Raw genomic sequence first — 25,507 nt, 5'->3', positions numbered from 1 at the left:
GTTGACAGTTTTTGAGCTTCAACTGAAACTGTGTATATAAATGATGGCTTTTGAATCTGCAAATCACAAGTTTCAGGTATCAAAGCCCAAACACTTAACCTTGTTCGACCTCTGGCAGATTATTAACAAAACAGTATTATTCATATTCTGTGTATCATATTAATAAGAATTGAACCTTAAGGGTAACATCTATTATTCTATTAATGTCATCGTGTGTGAAGAACAGGTCTGATGACTGTTGGACTGTTTCTTGGAACTTAACATGAAGATGCTGACAGAATCATTTTGCAGACGTTCAGCCTATAGTGGCTAAGAATTACTATTTTTCTGTTTCATCCTCAGAATGCCATATAACAATTCTGAAATGCTGATTTTTTAAAAAGTAGGAATTAAAGTCATACACAAAATGTGGTAATTCATGTGTAGATGAAATATTAAACATTTATATGACCAAGTAAAAACTATAAATTACACAAATGAATGTTAGAAAAATGTAATAAAATATGCATTTCAGATATTTTATAAGGATGATTTAATTCTTGGCTTTCAAAAACCTTTAAAAACAATCAACTTTATAAAAACTTTCATAAAAAATGTGACAAAATACTAGTTAAATCAGCCAGATTTCCTGCAGTTTACTAAAAAATATTACAAATGCTTGTAAATTATTTATCTAATTTCCTGAGGATTTTGTTTCTGCATATCAAACCCTTTCACCATGGCCAACATGAACTATTTTTTTTTTAAAGGCAGTTCTTTGTTGGGCATTAAACATTAAAACATTTGAATCACTGACCATATGCTTAACCTAACGATATTTATATAAAAAGAAGAGAAAGACATTTTCAATACAGACTGTTAAGATAAGATCGCCCCTATTAATCAGACTTTGGAAAGAAATGCAGCTTTTTAGTTAGCATTGAGGCAAAGCAAGGAACCTGCTTCTTCCCAATCGCACTTGGGTCTTTGCAAAAGTCCACGCGGCGCTGAGAAACTTTCCTGTTCACCAGTGTGAGGAGTTCTGTGAACTCTAAGGAGGAGCCATATTTTCCCAACATCTCACACAAATCTTGAATGTACCATGAGCCATTGATCGTTTCCCGGTGAGAATAATATCCTAAAAAATGAGGAGGAAAATGTTGCTGTAATTTTCTGGCTTTCAATTACTATGAATGAAAAATAAATTTATACTTTACAGAAGTGTAAGTTCTTAAAAATCCTTAGAAAAGACTAAGATATGTCCATGATATATATGGTTAAAATTTTTTTTGGCTCTTCTCAAATAGGAAAAGAGAGTAATTCCATACAGTTTTGAATATATGGGGTTAATTCTACATAATTTCCTGCATTTCCTAAAAAATTCCCAAGATAGTGAGACAATGATTTTGAGAGACATGAGATTACTAGAAAGAAGTCAAACAAAATTATTTACTATGAAAGCAAAGAAGAACCTTTATCAAAACAGTTTTCAGTCGGGCATGGTGGCTCACGCCTATAATCACAGCACTTTGGGAGGTTGAGAGAGGCAGATCACTTGAAGTCAGGAGTTTGAGACCAGCTTGGCCAACATGGTGAAATCCCATCTCTACTAAAAATACAAAAACTAGCTGGGCTTGGTGGCAGGCATCTGTAATCCCAGCTGCCCTGGAGGCTGAGACAGGAGAAACGCCTGAACCCGGGAGGCCAAGATTGCGCTACTGCACTCCAGCCTGGGAAACAGTGAGACTCTCTCAAACCAAAAAATATTTTTCATGCTGGGTGCAATGGCTCATGCCTGTAATCCCAGCATTTTGGGAGGCCACTGCCAGAGGATCACTTGAGCCTAAGAGTTTGAGACCATCCTGGGCAACATAGCAAGACCCAATCGCTAAAGAAAAATTTAAAAATTAGCCAGGCATGATGGTACATGCCTATAGTTCCAGCTACTGGGAAGCTGAGGTGGGAGGATGGCTTATGCCTGAGAAATCAAGGCTACAGGTGAGCCATGATCATGCCACTGCACTCTAGCCTCAGCGACAGAGACCTTGTCTCCAAAAAAAAAAAAGCTTTCCATGACAATTACCACAATGGCACTACCACTCTCAGTAACTGATAGTAGGCTGCTAATATTAATACAATTAGACTTGTTGCTTTACTTAATATCTCTCAAGAATACTTTTTCTGTAAGGTATTTTACATTTTCACTTTTCATTCTGTGCCCTGTGGTCAAAGAAATAAGTCTGTGAGCTTCAGGATGGAATCACTATGTCCTAATAGAAAGACCTGACCCATTTAAATGAAAGTTGCCAGGAAAAAAAAAAAAGACCTGACCCAACCAATCAAAGGTGAAACTTACGGGACCTTAGACAAGAGAGGCAAATTATGTTTGTCTTAAACACCACACACCTTCTGCAACGGAGTAACACATGAGGAAGTCTGCTCCAGCAGGAAGTGTGTAAACGGAGGCTGCATCCACCTCAGTCACGTTGGTGTCCAGCTTGTCTGTCTGATTATCTACGACATCCAAAGGAATGACCGGTACATCGTGCTGGTTTCCCCGACATGCCTACAAGACAAGGAGAAAAAATACCACCTCTTTGCCTACTGTTTCCTTCCTAGTGCTTAATGTGTTCAGTGAATGTATAAGCCAGTACACCTTCATTACAACAGAAACCACATGCTGAGCATTTCAGAAGCAATACATTCAGGTTTAAAGGGAACTTAATGCCAACAAAGTTGTTTCCCTACTTACGTTTTCTTTTAGCTAATAAGAACAAATTGGCATCCCCAAGTATACATTAAATTATGTTGGTTGAAAGGTATACTGTAGAGGAAAAAGCTTGTGGCACTCCCAGGGCGCACTGCATTACCTTCCCTTTGAAAAGCTCTAGTATTTACCTAAGCATTTCTATTTAGTCAGTATTTCCAGATTGTTTTGCTTGCCTGGCTGCTGCAATAAATTGTTAGGAGTTAAAATGACATCCAGTCTGACCTGAGGAGATGCACCTCTTCCCTTGTGTGCCCGTTAAAAAGTGAGGTGTCAAATGTTTATCCACTAATTCTGACTCAGAATTTACATTAAATTTAGACTCACTCAGAATTAACATTAAATTCTGCCTCACAAGTGACTTCTTTTAGAGGCTGACCTGTGTTCCCCCAAAATTTGTATGTTTAAGTCCCAGCCCTAATATCTCAACTATGACTGTATTTGAAGACAGGGCCTTTAGAGGTGATTAAGATAAAATGAGATGATATGAGTGAACCCAAATCCAACATAACCCGTTGTCTTCATAAGAAATTGGGACACAGACATGCACAGAAGAAAGACCATATGAAGGCACAGGGACAAGACGGCCACCTACAAGCCAAGGGAGGCCACAGAAGAAACCAACCCTCCCCACACCTTCATCTCAGACTTCCATCCTCCGGAACTGTGACAAAAATCCCTGCTGTTTAAACCCACAGTCTGTGGTACTTTGTTATGGCCACCCTATACACGAACTATGGTCAAAATTTTTGTCTGGGTGCAATGGCTCACGCCTGTAATCCCAGCAATTTGGGAGGCCGAGGTGGGCAGATCATCTGAGGTCAGGAGTTCAAGACCAGCCTGGCCAACATAGTGAAACCCCATCTCTATAAAAATACAAAAATTAGCTGGACATGATAGTAGGTGCCTGTAATTCCAGCTACTTGGGAGGCTGAGGTGGGAGAATTGCTTGAACCCAGGTGGGGGGGTGGAAAGGCTGCAGTGAGCCAAGATTGCACATTGCAGTCCAGCCTGGGTGAAAGAGTGAGACTCCATCTCAAAAAAAAAAAAAAAAAAAATCTTTAATGATATGCCAAGTAATAATCTATGCAAAAAATTTTTTTTGTTTTGTTTTTCTGAGACAAAGTCTTGCTCTGATGCCCAGCCTTGAGTACAGTGGTGCACTCTGGGCTTACTGCCGCCTCTGCCTCCCAGGTTCAAGCAAGTCTCATGCCTCAGCTTCCCAAGTAGCTGGGATTACAGCTGCCCACCACCATGCCTGGCTAATTTTTGTATTTTCAGTAGAGATGAGGTTTCACCATGTTTCCAGGTGGGTGTTGAATTCCTGACCTCAGGTGATCTGCCTGCCTCTGCCCCTCAAAGTGCTGGGATTATAGGCATGGGCCACTATACTCACCAAAAATACCTTTATCCCTAAAACCAATTTGGCATAGGGGAAACAATCTTGGTTTAGGGGGAAATGTGAAAGTGATGAGACAGGATAGGACTACAAAGCTTTATCTTCCATTCTCTACACTGGTTTATATGCTCTCCGTCTCAAAAAAAAAAAAAAAAAAAAGATAATGTAATCAGTCTTACCTGAATGATGAATATCTTGGGTTTTCCAACGAGGCTCCGACACTTGTCTCCTTTGAACAAGCCAGTTAATGTCTGAATTTCAATTTTAGCATCATATGCATAAATGTGATTGCCTTCGCCATGGCTCAAGAAGACACACATAAAGCAATCGGCATCTGTGTGGCTAGAGGTTGACACTATAAAGGCCCCAAAAGAGAATATAGAAATGAAAAGCCTGTTATCTACACATAAAAATTCTGTTTACTCATATTAAAGTTACATTCACGATTGGAAAGGAGAAAATATTGTCTCTCTTTTTTTGAGACAGAGTTTTGCTCTTGGTGCCCAGGTGTAAGCTGGAGTGCAGTGATGTGATCTTGGCCCACTGCAACTTCTGCCTCCTGAGTTGAGGTGATTCTCCTGCCCCAGCCTTTCAGGTAGCTGGGATTACAGATGCATACCACCACACCCAGCTAATTTTTGCATTTTTAGTAGAGATGGGGTTTCACTATGTGGCCAGGCTGGTCTCGAACTCCTGATGTCAGGTGATCTCACCACCTTGGCCTCCCAAAGTGCTGGGATTACAGGTGTGAGCCACCACACCCAGCCTATTCTCTAATATGTATAAAATACCTGTAATGAAACTTACTTTAAAATGTCTAATCAAACGATAATTTATACCATACTGTATCTGATTTTTTAAGAAATCCAAATTTATTAAAGTTCAGAGTAATAGAGTTTGACCAAATTTCATTAGCCTTTTAAAACACAGAATGATGTGAAAAACATAAAGGTATTATGATAGGGAAGCCCACTTAAGATCCAAAGTACTTTGGCAGTAAACTAAAAATTTCCTTGAATTAGCAGACCTTAGAGCAGACTGGAAAGACCCAGGAACTGCTGCTCAGCAGCTCCCCACGAGCTGCTGCACTTTCACTATAGGAATACAACATTTAGGGCTGGGCATGGTGGCTCAAGCCTGTAATCCAGCAGGTAGATCACTTGAGGCCAGGAGTTCAAGACCAGCCTGGCCAACATGGTGAAACCCCATTTCTACTAAAAATACAAAAATTAGCTGGGTATGGTGGTGAGCTACTTGGGAAGCTGGGGCAGGAGAATTGCTTGAACCCAGGAGTTGGAGGTTGCAGCGAGCCAAGATCACACCACTGCACTTCAGCCTGGGGGACAGAGCGAGACTCTGTCTCAGAAGATCACAGCACTTAGAGCTTCCAAAAGTAAACTCAAGGCCGCGTGCAGTGACCTAAGACTGATGTTCTCCAAAGCTGCTGAGCAAAGTAGAAAAGCTGGTAAGCAGACAAATTAAAATCATGTGCAGTTTAAAGAAGAGCTCTGAAGAAGTTTAATTATGCAAATGTAATGGTTGGCAAATGATTTGAATACCCATGGCATGCAGTGATGATTATAATATAGGATATAATTAGAATACCTACCACATATTGATGATGTAGGAATTAAAGGAGCTAATGTATGTAAACCAACACTACTTGGAAACAGTGAGAAAATGGGGCCTGAAAGGAGTTAATGGGAAAATGTAGTATTTGCATTTTAGGCTTTTACTGCCAGTTGAACGGGTTCATCTCATTCATTTCTACAGTAATAGACTGTAACTAGTGGTATGCTAAATACAGACTTTAGAGGCACAATTCTTTGCAAGGGTCTCTAAATGTTCTGGCTAACAGAAACACAGACACACACCCAAAACCTGTAATCTGTGCTAAATTACGCTTTTTTTTTTTTTTTTGGTCACACAAGTAATTACTTGTACCTGTCTTTACAGAGAGGATAAAGGACTCAATCTCATTAGAGGAAGATGAACTACGTAATAGCAAAACTACCTACCCTCATGAATTTTGAGCAGTAGTTCTTCTGCTTTAAGATCGTTAAAGCATTTCACTTCAAATCCTAGATCTGAAAACCTAGTGATATATTAAATGAAATGTTAGCCTATAAACTTTTCAAAGTCATCAAATACCCTTACTTTGGCGGAATCTATACACACATTAATGACACATAAATTTGCTTTCTTTAGGAGAAAAGAAAAATATAACAATGGTGATTTTCCCTTCATTCACCATAGTAGGAAAGGATTTAATCATAATGATAGCCAAATCAATTTAGAGTATTGTTATCTACTATGCAAATGTTAGTAAAAATGCAAAGCCTGTCAACATTTAATAGAACAGACTAAGGAAGATAACTCAGGTAAGTTCTTAAGGAAGGCTACAAAGTGAGGCCCATCCTTAAACACTCTTGATCTGTTATCTCATTAGTGTTGACAAGTTATAGATAACTTTTCCTACTTTTAGGAGTCTGGAATTTTAATTAAGAACTTTTTTTTAAGTTTTCTTTTGGAAGCCTGGAAAAAAATTATTTTTTATTTTAGAGACAAGGTCTCACTCTGTCACCCAGGCTGGAGTGCAATGGTGTGATCACAGCTCATCACAACCTTGAACAGGATCCTGGGCTCAAGCCATCCTCTCCCCTTCAGCTTCCAGAGTAGCTGGGACCACCGCCACCACGCTCAGCTAATTGATTTTTACTTTTTATAGAGACAGGGTCTCGATCTGTTGTCCAGACTGGTCTCAAATTCCTGGCCTTAAATGATCCTCCCACCTTGGCTTTCCAAAGTGCTGGGATTACCAGCGTGAGCCACCACACCTGGCCAAAATTGTGTCATCACTTAACTGCCTCATCTTGCTATGTAGATAAAACTACTACCTTCGGGTAAGATTGTCTCTGTCCGCGCTGGTGCCCCGCCTATCTGGCAGTGTTAAGTGCCAAAGGAATCTCTCATGATTGAAGATTAAAGCAATTCCTCTCCTCCTGTGGTCCATTTTGTACTTTTCTGCCGGATCAAATATTTCTCTGTTAATGAAAAGTTCAAAAACAATCACTTCAAGTTATATTAAATAATGAGCCCCTCCAAGTTCTGGGTCAACATGTAGATAGAGAGCTGAGCTTCCTCCTTGCCAGGCTGATGTCCACTGGAGTGCTCCAGTAAAGGCCACACTGACTACCACATGGCTCAGAACCAAGCTCTCGCTCTAGGCTCATGCAATGCCAATTAATACGTATTCTGAACATCACTCCAGGACCCTCGACAACCAGGGACAGCACAACCTGACTATCTACAAATCACATCCCCAAAGCTAAAACTTGGCCTACTCAGTTCTACTTTCCAGCGCCCAGGTCCCATTCTTGCTTTGATTTCTGTAGGCTGACCGTGACCATCGAAGGAAGAGACCTTTATTAGAGAAGAGCACAGTTTTACCTTTTATAGAAGCCATCTGCTTCTGTTATGTTTTGTTCCCCACCTATTAAAAAAAGTTGATTTGTGTTAATTATTTTTTACCGTGGCAGTAAAATATAGTAGGAGCTCCCATCCTCCTTCCAACTCCCAACTCTAAGACCCTTCTGTTTTGGTTAGTGTAAAAGCCAAAGTATATAACGAGAAGGAAATGAAAGAACACTGCTTACTAATAAACTATAAATTAACAGCTCTGTACTTTCTCATCCCCAACTCGACCTGCAAAATAACATAAACAGAAATGGAGAAAATAGTACACAAATGCATTCACTGCAAAATATGCCTAGAGTAACACAGTTCTGTGATTATGGAGTTAAAATGAAATATGAAGTTGCTTTGTTATTCAGAAAATGTTTTTCCACATATTTTCTGAAACAAAGAATTGAGTCCTACGGGAGAACTGAAATTCAGTTTGTGGTTACTGCTGGATTACCAGTGGCAAAGAGGTGGACGTTTGGGTGAACGAAGGGAAGAGCAAGGGCAAAGACATGGACCTTGAATCTCTTGCGTGCCACATCTGCATTTCCAACCCTGTAAGGGGAACCTTCTGCTCTCCATTCTTTTTTTTTTTTTTTTTTTGAGACAGTTTTGCTCTTACTACCCAGGCTGGAGTGCAATGGCTCGATCTCGGCTCACTGCAACCTCCGCCTCCTGGGTTCAAGCAACTCTCCTGCCTCAGCCTCCCGAGTAGCTGGGACTACAGGTGTGTGCCACCATGCCCAGCTAACTTTTGTATTTTTAGTAGAGATGGGGTATGTTGACTGGGATGGTCTCGATGTCTTGACCTCATGATCCACCCATCTTGGCTCCCAAAGTGCTGGGATTATAGGCTTGAGCCACTGAGCCCGGCCTGCTCTCCATTCTCAATAGGACTTCCCTACTCCCTGGACAGACTTCCAATGAATTCCCCTCCACTTTCTAGAGCACTGCTATGTCATGGAACTGTCTGTGATGGCGGAATTGTTCTGGATTTGCACTGTCTCATAAAGTAGCCACTGGCCACATGTGTCTACTGAACACATGAAATGCAGCTAATACAACTAAGGAACTCAATTTTAATTTATTTTCGATTAATTTAAATTGGCCAGTGGTTTCTATGCTGGACATTGCAAAAAGTGTGGTATCTTCTATAACAAAGACCCCATCCACTCATGCATCTGTTCTTACCTGATAGCTCAACAGCTTAGAGGGGAGACACCAATAAATAAACCAAATATTAGCAGTATAGCAAGATGCACCCTTCCGTTGAGGAAGAACGACCCTAAAGCACGTACTCCTGCCCATCATCTTCTAGCTAAAAGGGTTGTGTTCCCCTCTCCTTATGGATCTCCCCATTACTAGCCCCATCACCTGATTGTTCTAATCTCATTTCTCCTCGAAAAACAAGGTGGAGAATTCAGTTCAAGTCCCCTTTAGCCTACTCCTCCATGAACTGACCAGCAGTCAGACCCAACTATGACCCCACTAAGCCATCCCTCTGTCCATACACCCTAAGTCAGTTTTGCTCAACCCTGTGCATCAGAATTCCTAGTGTAGGTGTTAAAACGCAGATTCCTGGATCCTGAGACAGAATCAGGAAGGAGGTGACAACCTGCATTTTTCACAAAGTGATTTTTACACTAAAGTTTGAGAGCCAAAAGCAACCTCTCCAACTGGTCCTCCCCCTGGCATGGCAGATGAGAAAGCTGTTTAGTCTGACCACTGCCCTAGGTGAGCACAGTACCCAGGTGCTTCCTACTCCACACACCGCTCTATGAAGACAGCAAAGGGATTTCATTCTTTCCATTTTCAAAAGCTGTCAGGATCTACTGCCTTTTGATAACCTCATCTGTGGGTCAAGATGGCCGGGGGAGACCCATGTTAATTCTAGCTGAATAATTACAAGTTTGCTTGGCTCAGAGTACACGAACTAAACTATATTACTGGTGTAGTTAATTAAAAATCAAGCAGCAACTGGAGGCCTAAGGTAAAGACCATCCAAGAGCGCAGTGACACGGGGGAACACCGAGGGGTGGTTGCAGAGCAGGCAATACTGCTCTGGTCCCACAAATGCCTTCTCAACATGGAGACCATATGAGGGCCTCATAAAGAGGGCTTGCACAAAGATCTCAGAGAAGGGAGGTGACCTCTGCTCATAAGATCACAAGATCGGGGAGGGTCTTTGCAGCTGGGAGCTGGGAAGGAGGATAAAAGCCTTGCAGGGCAGAGATCACAGCACACCTCAGGCTCTGCCTAGGTTCTCAGAATATGGAGTGATTTTAATTGCTCTATTTCTTTAATCCTCGAGATAAAAGCCCCTTGATTCATTGGGTGTGGTCAGACTGGGTGGTTCCTCATTCACTAAAGTTCTGATGCAGCTGCACCCGGGTAACAATAGGTGATAAACTCAGTATTAGTTTAGCATGTCTTAGAAGGATCACAAGTGCCCCCCCATCTTACCTATCCCTTCACCCTCCCACGCCCATAAGATCAATGAGATTATGCACATAATAAAAGTGTTTGGAGCCCAGAGTTCAGGTCCAACGTGATTCCCACTTTTGCGCTGGTCCCCTGGACCCATGCTATAATTTCTACTTTTGTGGCTCTCTTTATTTCCTTTTCTCAATCCCTCATCACTGCAGGGACTAAGGGCACCCATGTACAGGGTTGGGGCTAGTACCCAACACTCATCTCCTTATCTTTTAACCAATTATACTATAAAGAAACAATAACTTCAAGAAAATTAAACCCATATGTCTGAACCATCCTTACCCACCAAAATTCTACACAATTTGCAAAGTATTCAGTGTCTTCCTTGGTGGTAGCAGGCCAGTGTCTCACCTCCTGGCACTGCTGCTCCATACGGACTGCTGAGCAGAAGGCAGCTCACGGCCTACCTCGAGGAAGCTGGGCCAAATGGCTGCTGAACAAAACTAACTCAAGTCCCTGAGGGTGAAAACATTGGAGATGTATTCTTGCTTGGGTCTTTAAAACTCCTGTTTCTCATATGCCCAAAGGAGCTTCACAGTTGTTAGCTGATATATTAATAATGGAAGACGTGAGTTTGGGTTGTCGCAAATGTGCCCTCACGTTAGTCAAGACCTACAGGCTTAGGAACGGCTAACCAGCATTAGGTAGCTGCTCAAGAAAATCTGTTTAAAATGATGCTCGGGCTGGGAATAGTTGCAAACTTATAGTCCCAGTTACTTGGGAGGCCGAGGCAGGAGGATCTCTTGAGCCCAAAAGTTCTAGGACACAGTGTGCTATGACTGCTGCTGTGAACAGCCACCATACTCCAGCCGGGGTAACAGAGCCAGACCCCATCTCTTAAAATAAGACATTCAGTTTCAAAGTTAATAGATTGGGCAACCTCAATGTAAGGCCGGTTGCCTCACCAGGAGGCCACACACACCCACCTCTGCACTCAGCACCTGACTCTGCATCTGGCACCAGGCTCTGCACTTGGCACCTAGCTCTGCTACATGGCTCCCCTGGAAGGCTCCGGCTAATGCAACCCCAGCTGGCTCTCACACCAGAAAACCCGCCCAACAACCCGCCAACCAAGAGCGGCCCACCCCATCCCAATCCTGCTCCCCTGGAGCCAATCAGAGCACCCAGCTGTTGCTCGTTCCTCATAGCCATAAAAACCCCATGCCCCAGGAAGTCAGCACGAATTCTCCAGCCCCTTGTGTCGGACCACAGAACCTTGCCCAGGAGCTGATTAAATTTCCTTATTTCAATAACTGGCCTCAGTTGCCTCATTCAAACCTTACATTTGGTGCCAAAACCCGGGAGGAGCCTAGCCCCTCTTCCATTCCCTTTTTGGGAAGGGCTGGCTCCTCACCCAGAAGCCGAACCAGGAATCTGTCAACCTCCTCGGCATCACTGGTCGCCACATGGTAAGACACCGGGTAAAATATTTGGTGCTGCCTAAACCTGCTGCTCAGAACCTCACACCTGCCTACTCCCAGGAGCACTCCTGTCTGTAGTTACAGTCGTGCCAGGAGGGCCCCTCCTCACTCCAGGTTAGAAGTTCCATGGAGACGTCCAGGGGCTTCCCCAGTCCGTTCCAAAAGCCAAAGTGCCAAGGAGACGTCCTTCCGCTCTGGTCTTTCTGTTACCCTCGTACTCAGAACGAGAACCGGGATGCCGGTTCCTGTTCCTGACTACTTTGTAGCGGTGAGTGAATTCTGAGCAGCAAATCCAGATTCGGCTGTATTCTTGGCTCCTGTTTTTGCTCCTATCTTCTCTTTCTCTCTCTCTCTCTCTTTTAAGATGGCGGCCGTTTCCTGTTTCTGCTCCTATCTTGTCACTCTCTCTCTCTCAAGATGGCGGCCGTTTCCCATTTCTCTTCCTGTTTCTGTCTTCTCATGTCCTTCTCCTAAAATGGTCATTCTCCACCTTCTCCTTCTATACTGCCCCTCAACCGTACGCCAATTAAATTCTACCCACAAATCCTCCACCATAGGCAGAACCTCAGCCCACCCCCACCCAGCTCCTCCTCTTCCTGGCTCCAACCTGGCCTCTCCTGTCATTGCTCACACTCACTCATGTCGTGCTCCTAATGAAACCTCCCTCCTCCTCTGCCACCTTCGCAAGGTTGCAGAGTGGAAGGCATTGTCCGAGTACATGTTCCCTTCTCCCTTTGAGAAATGCCTAGGGTCATTTTCCACCAATCCTACTGCTTACACCAAAAATTCCGCTACCTCACCCAGGCTTACGATCTCACCTGGCATGATACCTATGTAATTCTGTCCTCCACCCTCACTCCAGATGAGCGTGATCACATCCTTATGGCAGCCTGGGCGCATGCTGATCAGGTACATCTCACAGATAATCAGATGCCAGTAGGTGCGGTGGTGGTTCCTGAGGCCGACCCTAATTGAAATTATCAAACTGGTCAAGATGGCCACCACTGCCAAGACCAAATGCTACAGTGCCTTCTAGCAGGCATGCAAAGCACAGCCCAAAAGGTAGTTAATTATAATAAATTAAGGAAAATAACTCAAAGTCCTACTGACAACTGCACCGCCTTCCTCGACCAATTAACTAATGCTATAATCCTTCATAACCGGCTAGACCTGGCCTCTTTACTGGGGGCTACAGTTCTAGCCACCCATTTCATCTCTCAGTCAGCAGCTGACATTAGAAAAAGCTTAAAAAGGCTGAGGAGGGCCCCCAAACTCCCATATGAGACCTGGTAAACATAGCATTTAAAGTTTTCAACGGCTGAAAGGAAAAGGCTGAGGCCACCCGCCAGGCCCGTCTACAGCAAAAGGTAAGCCTCCAAACCCAAGCTCTTGTGGCAGCCCTGAGGCCGGCAGCCCACCAGGCACCTGGTGGATGGGGTCCATCAAAACCTGCCAAGAACTCTGAAGGCGTTCCACCTGGGCTCTGTTTCAAGTGCGGTCAAGAGGGACACTGGGCACGTCAGTGTCCATGTCCCCGACCAACTACCAAGCCCTGCCTGGACTGCAAGCAGCTTGGACACTGGCGCAGTAATTGCCCATCCTGGACTACAGGCCCACCCCCCGCACCTCTATGTGGAGGGCAGGCCGGTCTGCAGGAAGCAATCCCATTGCTTGAACTTCTTGGCCTTCTGGACGACTGATGCAGCCCGGACTCGAAGACCCCCATCACCCTTGCTGAGCCCAGGTAACGCTGCAGGTAGCAGGTAAGTCCATTTCCTTCTTAGTGGACAAAGGGGCTACCTATTCTGTATTCCTACTCAGGACCTAGCATACCTTCCCAGGTTTCAGTCATGGGAACTGACGGAAAGCCTTCCTGTCCTAATCAAACCCATCCTTTAGCCTGTGTCCTCGAGGGACACCCCTTTTCCCACTCCCTTTTAATTATACGCTCGTACCCAGTCCTCCTTTTAGGATGAGACATTCTCCAGACTGTGGGAGCCACTCTCCAACTCACTGGCCCTCCACACTCAAGCCCATCATCCGCCCACCTCCTACTGCCACTCCTAACCGACGCCACACCCTGTTTTAACTCCTAGCCCCAACCCCCATCCCTCCTAACATAGCTAATCCCCTAGTATGGGATACCTCCAAGCCTGTAGTGGCCAAACATCATCCCCCAGTTAAAATGCTTCTCAAAAATCCTACCCACTTTCCTTCATGTGCTCAGTTCCCCATCTCTAAGGCCCACTATCAAGCCTGAAGCCTATCGTCACCCGCCTGCTAGCCCAGGAACTACTTATTCCCACCAGTTCCCCTTGTAACACTCTTATCTTGCCGGTCCGAAAGCCGTCTGGCAGCTACCACCTGGTTCAGGACCTGCGCCTTATTAACGAGGCAGTGGTACCCCTCCACCCTGTAGTCCCCAACCCATACACCCTATTATCAAACATTCCCTCCACTACCTCTCATTTTACAGTTCTTGACCTCAAGGACGCCTTCTTTACCATTCCCCTTCATCCTGAGTCCTACTTTCTCTTTGCCTTCACCTGGACCGATCCTGACACCAACCTGTCACAACAGCTTACCTGGATGGTCCTGCCTCAGGGGTTCCAAGACAGCCCTCACATTTTTAGACAAGCCTTGGCAGCCGACCTTGGCTCCTGCCCCCTTCAACTCAGTCTCTTTCTCCAGTACGTAGCCAAGTACACCCTCAAAATGTCTCTCTCTGCTCTGAGACAGCCAGCAACTCCAGTCCCAGCTGTAACACCACAGTAAAGTTAGAGGTATACAGACAGGCGGAACTTCTATCCCTCCTTCCACCCTCCCCAATCACTGAGACAGATGAGCAGTCTTCCTCCCAGTGGTCATTGATCTCTCTCTAGCATCCTCTCTGGTGGTGGCCAGGCTGGGTAGCAGTGCCCTGGGCCACAGTGTCACCTCAGCCACTCAACTAGAAGACAAGCTTCATGTGGCTATCGAAGGGTCAGCTGCCTCCCTGGCCTCCCTCCAGCAGCAAGTCACGTCACTGGCCCAGGTAACTCTCCAGAACCGATAGGCCCTTGACCTGCTGACAGCAGAAAAGGGAGGTACCTGTCTGTTTCTCTAAGAGCAGTGCTGCTATTACATCAATGAAACAGGCCTTGTAGAAGAAAATGTCAACACTCTCTATCGCCTCCAAGAGGACCTCCACAAGAAGCAGAATGCATCAGTCTCGCCTCTTAACTGGTAGCAATCCCCCATGCTAACCTGGCTAACCCCTATTATCACTCTCATCATCATAGTTTGTCTTCTGTTAATGCTAGCTCCTTTTTTCCTCAGGTTTTTACAGGCCCGCATGAGAGAAATTTCCACGGTGGCTGTAAACCAGATGCTACTTCACCCCATGTCAGACTCCCAACCGAGGCACCAGCCAACTGACCCTTCTCCCTCACTCTGCCCCTATTCAGCAGGAAGTAGCCAGAAAGAAGTGGCATCCTATATCAACAAAAGGGTTGGAATGTAAGGCCGGCTGCCTCACTGGGAGGCTGGACGGACCCACTTCTGCACTCAGCACCTGACTCTGCACCCGGCACCAGGCTCTGCACTCAGCACCTAGCTCTGCCACATGGCTCCCCTGGAAGGCTCTGGCTGATGCAACCCCAGCCGGCTCTCACACTGGAAAACCCGCCCAACAACCTGCCAACCAATAGCAGCCCACCCCATCCCAATCCCGCTCCCCTGGAGCCAATCAGAGCACCCAGCTGTTGCTCGTTCCTCATGGCCATAAAAGCCCCACGCCCCAGGAAGTCATCGCGACCAGCCCCTTGTGTTGGACCACAGAACCTTGTCCAGGAGCTGATTAAATTTCTTTATTTCAATAACTGGCCTCAGTTGCCTCATTCCAACCTTACACTCAGTGAGGAATTTTTTAGTTTTTGTTGTTGTTGTTAATGCTATGGATGTAGGAAAAAGCCTAGGCTCGGGACACCTTGGTTCTGACCCTGGCCAGCTGTAACCTTCACTCTCACAAAGTGTACCCTGCATCCTGCAGTACCAAGCAAACACTGAATCAGAACAAAAGGCCATGGAACAGATGTCAGGACCTAAGTTCCAGTACTTTTCTGGAGTTGATAAACTTTACCCACAGGTTTCAGAGAAAATAACACATCAGGACTACTGGCATGACCACCTTGAGCTGTGTATACCAAGCAGGCAAGCTTTCCAGAAGGGGGCACTTAAGTATCATAATGCTGCATTAATATTTATTTTTTATTTTATTACTATTTTTTTGAGACGGAGTCCAGTGGCGTTATCTCCACTGACCACAACCTCTACCTGCTGGATTCAAGTGATTCTCCCACCTCGGCCTCCCGAGTAGCTAGGACTACAGGCATGTGCCACCATGCCCAGCTAATTTTTTTTTTTTTTTTGTATTTTCAGTAGAGGACAGCGTTTTGCTGTTATCCTGGCTAGTCTCAAACTCCTAGCCTCAAGTGATCCATCCACTTTGGCCTACCAGAAGTGCCGTGATTACAGGTGTCAGCCACCAGGCCTGGCCTGCACTCATATTTAAAAACCTGGATAAAATCAGAAATAGCTTTGTTGACATGGAGAAAATAAATTTCAATGAAGGAGCTACCCTCTATAACAGATTAAAAAATTCCTTTTCATCTGTAATCTACTTATCAAAAATGTGCCCTTCATTAAACCTGATTCTTCACCTCTTTTCACTTTTTTTTTTTTTGAGACAGAGTCTCCTTCTGTTGCCCCAGGCTGGAGTGCAGTGGGGCAATCTTGGCTCACTGCAATCTCCACTTCCCGGGTTCAAGAGCTTCTCCTGCCTCAGCTTCCGGAGTAGCTGGGACTACAGGTGCCTGTCACTGTGCCCAGCCCTTTTTTCATTTCTATTTCTTTCCACAATAATGTAACTATCACCTCCTTATTCTTTAGGTTTTACAAAACTAATCATTCCTTTTTTCACCTCACTCTAATTTGATAATCCTTCCAGATAATCCTGCCAGCTACCATTTGTTGATGGCCTGACCCTTAGATACCTTATCTCACATCTCCACAACCCAGGAACAGGAACAGAGAAAGTGGGCCAGGCTTGTCAAGGTTAGAGCAGTGGATTTGGTAAAGCCAGGTCCACCAGCAGATTCCAAAGTCTCTGCAGGCCCAGTCTCCACGCAGCCCCTCCCACCCCAGCCATACCAGCTATCTTTGCAAACTTGGTTTAACTTCCCAAACTACTTCAAGTCATTCTACTGTCATCGTCTTCATTCACGAAAATCTCCTGATCAGCTCTATCAACAATATGATTAGTAACCCTATACTGAGAAACCCCATCAGACTTAGAACAGGCCCTGGGGAGTGGGGTGGAGAAACAAGAGGAAGGGAGCAGGTGAGTGGAGGGGAAAAAAAGAAATGGAGTGGAATGGGTGGTGACTAGTGGCGGACATCGGGACCCCTGCACCGGCTTCCTGACCCTCGAGATTGCGACTGGATCCTGCACTGTGCCTCCCATACATGGCTACGTATCTACTTCCTCTATGACCGTGTGACTTTTACAACTTGCTTCTGGGGCACTGCTTCCTTTACGCAGCAAAATATAAAAAGCTCTGAAATAAAGGCACTCTAACCGACTGCAGGCGTTTCTTTCTTTTTTCTGATCCGAAGTCTCACTCTGTCGCCGAGGTTGGAGTGCAGTGGCGCCATCTCAGCTCACTGCAACCTCTGCCTCCCGGGTTCAAGCAAATTGGCCTCAGCCTTCCAAGTAGCTGGGACTACAAGCGCGCGCCACCACGCCCGGCTAACTTTTTTGCATTTTTAGTAGAGACAGGGTTTCACCATTTTGGCCAGGCTGGTCGCGAACTCTTGACCTCAGGTGATCCACCCGCCTAGGCCTCCCAAAGTGTTGGGAGTACAGGCGTGAACCACCACGCCCGACCAACTGCAAGCGTTTCGACCTTTCGTTTGTCTTTCTCTAGCCAGGTTTGAAGTTTCTAAACTTTACCAGTAATAACTAATAAGTGACACAAAGTACGCTCTCAGCAGTTATTTTGTAGAGAAAAGTTATTGTGGTTTTGGCTCAAACCGACAGACGCAGCAGGTTTCCTGGATGCATAAGAGATACTGGGTGTGCTGCCTTCGCCTCCAGCTGAAGCCTGGGTGGACCCAGAGGCCTCTGCCCGGGCACCCCGCGGGGCAGTTATGCTTTCCTTATGACTCGGCGGAACCCCTCCTTTTTACTTTTCGAAGTGAGCAAACAAATATCCAATGCCAAAAGTCATCATTTCTAAAGGCCAGGTGTGGGGGAACCCCCGGCCCTAATGAGGCCAGCCTTTTCAGGTTTAAACAGCCGGGGCGCCCCAAAAACACTCACTGCCCGGAGGACAAAGACGGCAGGGGCACGCTCGGGCGCCTGCGCCGCTACCCTGGACCGCGAGGAGGCGGCGGCCAAGTCCCGGAGTGTTTCTTAGACTGGAGCGCCAAGCCGTCCCCACCGGCCCTGAGCGCTGCAGTGCAAGACCTAACTTCTCCAGGCCGCCCCGCAAAGCCGAAGGAACCCGCAGCCCAGCTGCGGGCCCGCACGCCCGCCTCGCTAACCCGTGCTTCTCCCTAGGCTGGAGCAAGACGCAGACCCGCCCGGCGCCCCCTACCTACCTGCGGGGCGCACCTCGCGGAGCCCCGACGCCGTGCTCATCGCGACCACGGTCGCAGCCAGACGCTCTGTCCTCCGCTTCCGGAAACCAAGATCCCCCCAGCTGGGGCCTGGCCCCGCCCCCGGCCCTTCCTCTGCGGCCCCGCCTCCTGCGCCGTGAGTGGGGGCCTGCTGGTTTTGGCTCTACGCAGCCTGGGCTCTCGCCGCGTCCGACCGGTCCTTCCCCCAGTTAGCTCCTCCCAGTTGCTCCTGAGCCGCGGGAGCGAGGAGAGGGCGCAGTCTCTCCCTCCAGACCCGCTGGGACTAACCGGGCCCTGGGAACAGTTGCCACCTGGGGGGTGGGGGGGAAACACAGACCGCCTAGCTCGAGGCAATTTCGCAGCACTTGTGTGAGCTGGGCCTCATTCAATCCCAGCGGCTGCAAACATTTGCTCTTCCTGACTCTAGAGATACAGGCACAGATTGTTTTATATCGCTTAACAGATACTGCCTTTATTTCAACAACATTGGCTCACTCTGTGTCTCTGTGTCACATTTTTGTAACTCGCAATATTTCAAAAGTTTTCATTGTTATTATGCCTGATCCGTGGTCTTTAATATTAATTGTTTTGGGGGCACCATGAACCACACTCACATAGGAAGGGGAAATGAATCCAGAAGCCCTGTATGTGTTCGGACTGCTCCATCCCTCTCCCTCTCCTGGGGCTTCCCTATTCCTGAAAACACAATATTGAAATTAGAACAACTAATAATCCTACAAAGGCCTCTAAGTGTCCAAATGAAAGGAAGATTGTGTCACTTTAAATGAAAAGCTAGAAATGTTAATCATTAACATTAATGAGGAAGGAATGTTAATGAGGAAGGAATGCTGACAGGCGGAAAGCCAGGCTTCTACTCCAGTTAGCCAAGCTGCTAATACAGAGGAGAAAAGCCAAGTCATGAATGCACAGGAAAAGATTTTGAAGGAAATTAAAAATGCTACTCCAGTAAACATACAAAAGGTAAAAAAGCTAAACAGCCTTATTGCTGATATGGAGAAAGTTATAGTCTGTCTGGATAGAAGATAAAACCAGCCACAACATTCTCTTAAGCCAAACCTAATCCAGAGCAAGGCCCTAACTCTTCAATTCTATGAAGGCTGAGAGAAGTGAGGGAACTGCAAAAGAAAAGTGGGAAGCTAGCAGAGGATGGTTCCTGAGGTATAAGGAAAGACGCTATCTTCGTAACATAAAAGTACAAGGTGAAGCAGCAGGTGCGAACATAGAAGCTGCATCAGGTTATCCAGATCTAGCTAAAATCATTGATTGAAAAAGGCAGCTACACTAAACAACAGATCTTTTGTTTTTGAGAGGGAGTCTCCCTCTGTCACTAAGGCTGTAGTACAGTGATGCAATCTCGGCTCGCTGCAACCTCTACCTGCTGGGTTCAAATGATTCTCCTGCCTCAGCCTCTCAAGTAACTACGATTACAGGCATGTGCCACCATGCCCAGGCTAATTTTGTATTTTTAGTTGAGATGGGGTTTCACCATATTGGCCAGGCTGGTCTTGAACTGACCTCAAGCAATCCACCTGCCTTGGCCTCCCAAAGTGCTGGGATTACAGGTGTGAGCCAACATGCCTGGCCAAAACATATCTTAAATGTAGATGAAATGGCCTTCTATTGGAAGAAAATTCCATCTAAGACTTTCAAAGCTAAAGAGAAGTCAATGCCTGCTTCAAAGCTTCAAAGAACAGGCTGATGCTCTTGTTAGAGGCTAATGCAACTGGTGACTTTAAAGCCAGCATTCATTTACCATTCTGAAAATCCTAGCGCCCGCAAGAGTTATGTTAAATGTGCTCTATAAATGGACCAACAAAGCCTAGTTAGTAACAGCAAATCTATTTACAGCATGGCTTACGGAATATTTTAAGCCCACTGTTGAGCTTGAATTCTCAGAAAAAAAAAGTTCCTTTCAAGATATTACTGCTCATTGACAATACACCAGGTCATCCAGGAGTTCTGCTAGAGATTGTATATCTATATCGGACTGATGCTGTTACTGTGCTTGCTAACACAACATCCATTCTGATGCTCATGGATCAAGGAGTAATTATGACTTTCAAGTCTTATTATTTACAAAATACATTTCATAAGGCTATAGCTGTCATCGTGATTCCTCTGATAGTTCTGAGCAAAGTAAACTGAAAATCTTCTGGAAAGGATTTATCATTTGAGATGCCATTAAGAACATTCATGATTCATGGGAGGTCAAAATATCCACTTATGGTATTTAACTAGAAACAGGGTGGGGGGGGATGAAAATTTAAAAACATAGGTATTATTCACAATGGCTTATGCCTATAATACCAGCACTTTGGGAGGACAAGGTCGGAGGCCTACTTGAGGCCAGGAGTTTTGAGACCAGCCTAGGCAACAAAGCGAGACCCTGTCTCTACAAAAAGAAAAATTTTTTTTTAATTAGTCAAGAGTGGTGGCTCATACCTGTATTCACAGTAACTCAGGATGCTAAGATGGCAGGATTGAGTTCAAGTTTGAGGCTGCAGTGAGCTGACTGTGCCACTTCACTCCAGTCTGGGTGAGAGTAAGACCCTCTTTAAAATATAGATATATAATTATATATATGAATATTTTAAAATATTTCAATTGGCACACTGGGTGGTATTACATGGGCAGGATAACATGCCTACCCACTTTATATATACACACATACACTTTATATATATATACATATATCTCCACATTAATAGAAGTTTGAAAGAAGTTGATTCCAACCCTCATCAATGATGTTTCGGGGTTCCAGACTTCAGCGGAGGAAGTCACTGTAGATGCGGTAGAAGTAGCAAGACAAATAGAATTGGAAGTGGAGCCTGAAAATGTGACCTCACTGTTGCTATCTCATGATAAAACTTTGATAAAGGAGATGCTTTTTATGGATGAGCAAAGAAAGTGGTTTCTTCAGATAAAATCTGTTATTGGTGATTACTGTTTAAATGACAACAAAGGATTCAGGGTATTAGCTGACAAAGCAGTGGCAGGGTTTGGGGGGATTGGCCCCAATTTTGAAAGGTGGGTGGGTAAAATGCTATCAAACAGCATCACATGTTACAGGGAAATCTTTTAATGAATGGAACAATCAGTGGTTGGCCAGACGCGGTGGCTCACGCCTGTCATCCCAGCACTTTGGGAGGATGAGGCAGGCAGATCACCTGAAGCCAGGAGTTCGAGACCAGACTGGCCAACATGGTGAAACCCTTTCTCTACTAAAAATACAAAAATTAGCTGGGCACAGTGGCAGGCACCTGTAGTCTCAGCTACTCAGGAGGCTGAGGCACGAGAATTACTTGAACCCAGGAGGCAGAAGTTGCAGTGAGCCAAGATCATGCCACTACACTTCAGCCTGGGTGACAGAGGGAGACTCCATCTCACAAAAAAATTAAAAAATTAAAAAATAGCCGGGCGCGGTGGCTCATGCCTGTAATCCCAACACTTTGGGAGGCTGAGGCGGGCGAATCACAAGGTCAGGAGATCAAGACCATCCTGGCTAACACAGTGAAACCCCATCTCTACTGAAAAAAAAAAAAAAAAAAAAAAGATTAGCTGGGCATTGTGGCATGCACCTGTAGTCCCAGCTACTTGGGAGGCTGAGGCGGAGAATTTCTTGAACTCAGGAGGCGGAGGCTGCAGTAAGCCGAGATCGAGCCATTGCCCTCCAGCCTGGATGACAAAGTGAGACTCCATCTCAAAAATAAAATTTAAAAAAAATCTAAAAATAAAATAAAAAACAAACTTCCTTAAGAAATTGCCAGTCACCCCAGCCTTCAGCAACCACCACCCTAATCAGTCAGCAGCCCTCAACAAGACACCCACCAACAAAGACTATAACTCGCTGAAGGCTCAGATGATCCCTAGAATGTTTTAGCAATATTTTTAAATTAGGGTATATACATTATTTAGACATGTTATTGCACATTTAATAGACTACACTTTAGTATAAACAACTTTCATATGCACTGGGAAACCAGAAAATATGTGACTATTGGCCTAGAACCAAACTAGAAATCTGAGGTATGCCATAGGGGGAGGTACGTGTGTTCCTGCAGTGCCAGCTACTTTGTAGGACTTGCAGTAACTTATTTTAAATGCTCTTTGTTTGTATAGGGGACTTGGGCCAAAGTAAACTGGACATAACTCCTGGAATTTTTTCTCTCTTTTCTTCGAGACAGAGTTTTGCGCTTGTTGCCCAGGCTGGAGTGCAATGGCGCAATCCTGGCTCACTGCCACCAGCACCTCCCAGGTTCAAGCAGTTCTGCTGCCTCAGCTTCCGAGTAGCTGGGATTACAGGCATGCACCACCACGCTCAGCTAATTTTGTATTTTTAATAGAGATGGGGTTTCTCCATGTTGGTCAGACTGGTCTTAAACTCTGGACCTCAGGTGATCTGCCTGCCTTGGCCTCCCAAATTGCTGGGATCACATGCATGAGCCACCAAGTCTGGCTTTCATAGGTAGAGCTAATTCAGGGACGAAATCATGCAGAAATTCACAGAACAATGAGGGTCTCTAGATTATGGCGTTTCTTGGAGCGAGTGTGTTGTCCTACCCATAAAATACGACCCAGTGTGCCAATAAGGTGCCATGGGGTGCTCAATGTCAGACTTAATCTAGCTCCTCCTTGGCTGGCTATTGTGAAACATTTACTTTGGCAATGCTTTCAGATTTGATAAAATGGTGGCTTCATCTATTATAATTCCTCTGGACCTCGTAATTTTAAAAGCAACCAACCTTGGAGTGGGAAAAAAATTAAAATGTGTTAAGGCACCATTTCTAATACATTAAGTATAAGGAGTACTTAAGAAACAGGTATAAGGGACTCATCTCATACTATTATTTGGGAGAGAAAAATCGAATATGATAACTTCTACATATGCTTGTGGTTGAAGTCTTAATGTCATTAGAGTCTGAATTCCAAGAAGGGTTTTTACTCAAACCATTTACTGTTCATTTCATTGTGTGCATAAAATCAGAAATCACTTAGTAACTTATTCTGCAACTAAGACATGAAATATCCCTACCTCGCTTGCATGGTGGTTGCGATGACCGGGTTAAGTGACCGGGAAGAGCTCAATGAATATTGATTATTGCCACCATCTTGTACTCATTGGAAACAGAAGTGGCATTTTCTGGTTTGCTCATTACCTACCCCAGTTGCCTTGCATGTAGCTCAGTATTTAGCCATTGACTGTAATTCAGGGTTTTAACATTTACACTCTGGCTTTTATCTAGTCTGAATGAGTTATTTGACCACCAGAATTTCCGGTCCTTTGGCCTCACTTTCAGGGTCTCTGTTTCAGTCCTGAAAACACTCTCTCTACAGGAGTGGAACTCCAGTTGGCTGATTTTCCACTTACCCGAAAAGAGCAGATGGAAAGGAATTTGTCATTTTTTTCTCCCAAGTATCTTATTATCTCAGAATGTTACTACTATAGTCTGTGGTTATGTATTTTAAAACGAGATTTTTGTCTACCTTTTTTCCCCTCATTTACCACTGATCAGAATTTTGTCTATCTTAAAACATAAATAAGCCAGGTGCGGTGGCTCACATCTGTAATCCCAGCACTTTGGGAGGCCGAGGCAGGTGAGTCACCTGAGGTCAGAAATTTGAGAATATCCTGGCCAACATAATGAAACCCCGTCTCTACTAAAAATACAAAAAATTAGCTGGGCATAGTGGCAGGTGCCTGTAATCCCAGCTACATGGGAGGCTGAGGCAGGAGAATCGCTTGAACCAAGGAGGTTGAGTGAGCTGAGACTGCACCATTGCACTCCAGCCTGGGCAATAAGAGCTTCATCTCGAATCTCGCGGGGAGGGGGGACATAAATACGAAGCATTTTCTTGGGTACTTATTTTGGAGTTACAAATGTATAATTTTAGCCTCTTAAAGCAACAGCTACCCACAGTACAATGGCTAAGTCCCTGGGACTGGGAAACGGGCTGCCCAGGTTCTAGTCATGGATCCCCCATTGTATTTGCTACTAAACATTCAATATGTAATACAACTTAACCTCTCATAGCCTCAAACTCATTGCTGTAAAATGGGGCCCAAATCTACTCGAGAATTTCTGAGACAGTAAATGCCCAACTCCTATGACAGTACGGAACCCATAGCAAGCTTTCAGTACATTATTTTCAGCACTGAAGATTATCTAAACTATTTCCCAAGCTGCAGTCTATGAACCAGCAGTATTAACATCACCTGGGAACTTGTTAGAACTGCAAATTCTCCCAGCTTCCCCAGACCTACTGAATCAGAAACTCTGGGGGTGGGGTCCGACAGTGCGTTTTAACAAAGTGCTTCAGCAATTTTTACAAATGCTCGTGTTTGAGAACCACTAACATAGACTGGAATGCAACCAATCACTCTCTTCTCTCTCAAAGAAAAAAAAACCCCAAAGCAAATCCGTTAAAATTCACATACACTAAGTTAACCGATAGGATGACTTGATTTCTCCTACATCTGAATAGTTTTCCATGAAAGTGACTTATTGAAACTGATTTGCCCTCATATCTCAAGCATGTCTTCATTACATCTTCTCTGTGCTCAATGTCTCCTTTATGAAATAAACAGAGCCATCTCTGTCCCTGGAAGAAGTGTGTCAAAAGATTTTAAGGAGATGAGCATTATTTGAAGGCAATATATTACTTTAAAACATAAATAAAAGTGTAACTTTTTGAAACTGAAGGTCTTGTCACTGATCATAGGCAGATGGCTGGTTTTTGTAGGGTTAAGCAGTGAAAAGCAGCAAAGGAAAGGGGCTATTTCAAATACAGCACCAGTCACTACCCAAGACTTAAATCAATACATTGCCAGTAATTTCTATGAATTCTGAACAATGCAATGTAGTGCATGTGGAAAGATCTTGCCTAATAAGTTTCATTCTACTCCTCAAAGTTACTGAAGCCCGTCAACTATTAATAACAGAACTGTTTTTATATAAAGATTCCATCTTCTTTACTAGATTTTATACCTGTCTTGCACTAGGATAAAATAACAATCATTGTGCATCACACCTTCTGATAATCTTGTACTTCTATATATGCTGATAGAAATAATCTTTTTTTTTTTTTAATTTAGAGAGAGTTGGTTATAGGCTTTTTTTTTTTTTTTCCCAAGAATGAGTCTGGTTCTGTCACCCAAGCTGGAGTGCAGTGGTGCAATCTCGTCTCACAGCAACTTCCACCTCCCAGATTCAAGCAATTCTGGTACCTTCGCCTCCCGAGTAGCTGGGATTACAACCATAAGCCACCATGCCCGGCAATTTTTGTATTTTTAGTCGAGACAGGGTT

At 44.7% G+C, this 25,507-nt stretch overlaps 1 protein-coding gene across 11 annotated transcripts; it reads right to left on the bottom strand.

The window, feature by feature from the left end:
* Positions 1-515: 515 nt before the first annotated feature.
* On the bottom strand, positions 516-24,856 carry CASP6 (caspase 6). 11 transcript variants are annotated; one of them, XM_078366713.1, is made up of 9 exons: positions 24,639-24,755; positions 18,796-18,877; positions 12,340-12,488; positions 7,596-7,638; positions 7,043-7,189; positions 6,164-6,240; positions 4,325-4,500; positions 2,386-2,545; positions 516-1,117 (listed from the first exon to the last, which is right to left on the bottom strand). In XM_078366713.1, coding segments are annotated over exons 2-9 (993 nt in total). In that variant the 5' UTR covers positions 18,798-18,877; positions 24,639-24,755; the 3' UTR covers positions 516-878. The 11 variants fall into 11 exon arrangements, with proteins under 11 accessions (XP_078222839.1, XP_035149031.2, XP_078222840.1 ...); XM_035293140.3 differs by lacking the exon at positions 12,340-12,488 and having other exon boundaries at positions 24,639-24,856; XM_078366714.1 differs by lacking the exons at positions 12,340-12,488; positions 24,639-24,755 and adding an exon at positions 7,802-7,850 and having other exon boundaries at positions 7,043-7,169; positions 18,796-18,854.
* Positions 24,857-25,507: the final 651 nt, after the last annotated feature.

Source organism: Callithrix jacchus, chromosome 3, assembly GCF_049354715.1.
Source record: "Callithrix jacchus isolate 240 chromosome 3, calJac240_pri, whole genome shotgun sequence".
Lineage (NCBI taxonomy): Eukaryota > Metazoa > Chordata > Mammalia > Primates > Cebidae > Callithrix > Callithrix jacchus.
The sequence above is the reverse complement of the archived record's forward strand: the minus strand, read 5'-3'. Positions and strand labels throughout refer to the sequence as shown.

Bases quoted from the DNA above. Each gene is read 5' to 3' on its own strand.
- CASP6 (XM_078366713.1), bottom strand. The intron at 7,639-12,339 runs GTGAGATCGTAA...TTTTTTTAATAG, and splicing joins TTACATAGGTATCATGCCAG to GTGGGGAACAAAACATAACA. The intron at 2,546-4,324 runs GTAAGACTGATT...CTTGTCTTGTAG, and splicing joins CCAAGATATTCATCATTCAG to GCATGTCGGGGAAACCAGCA.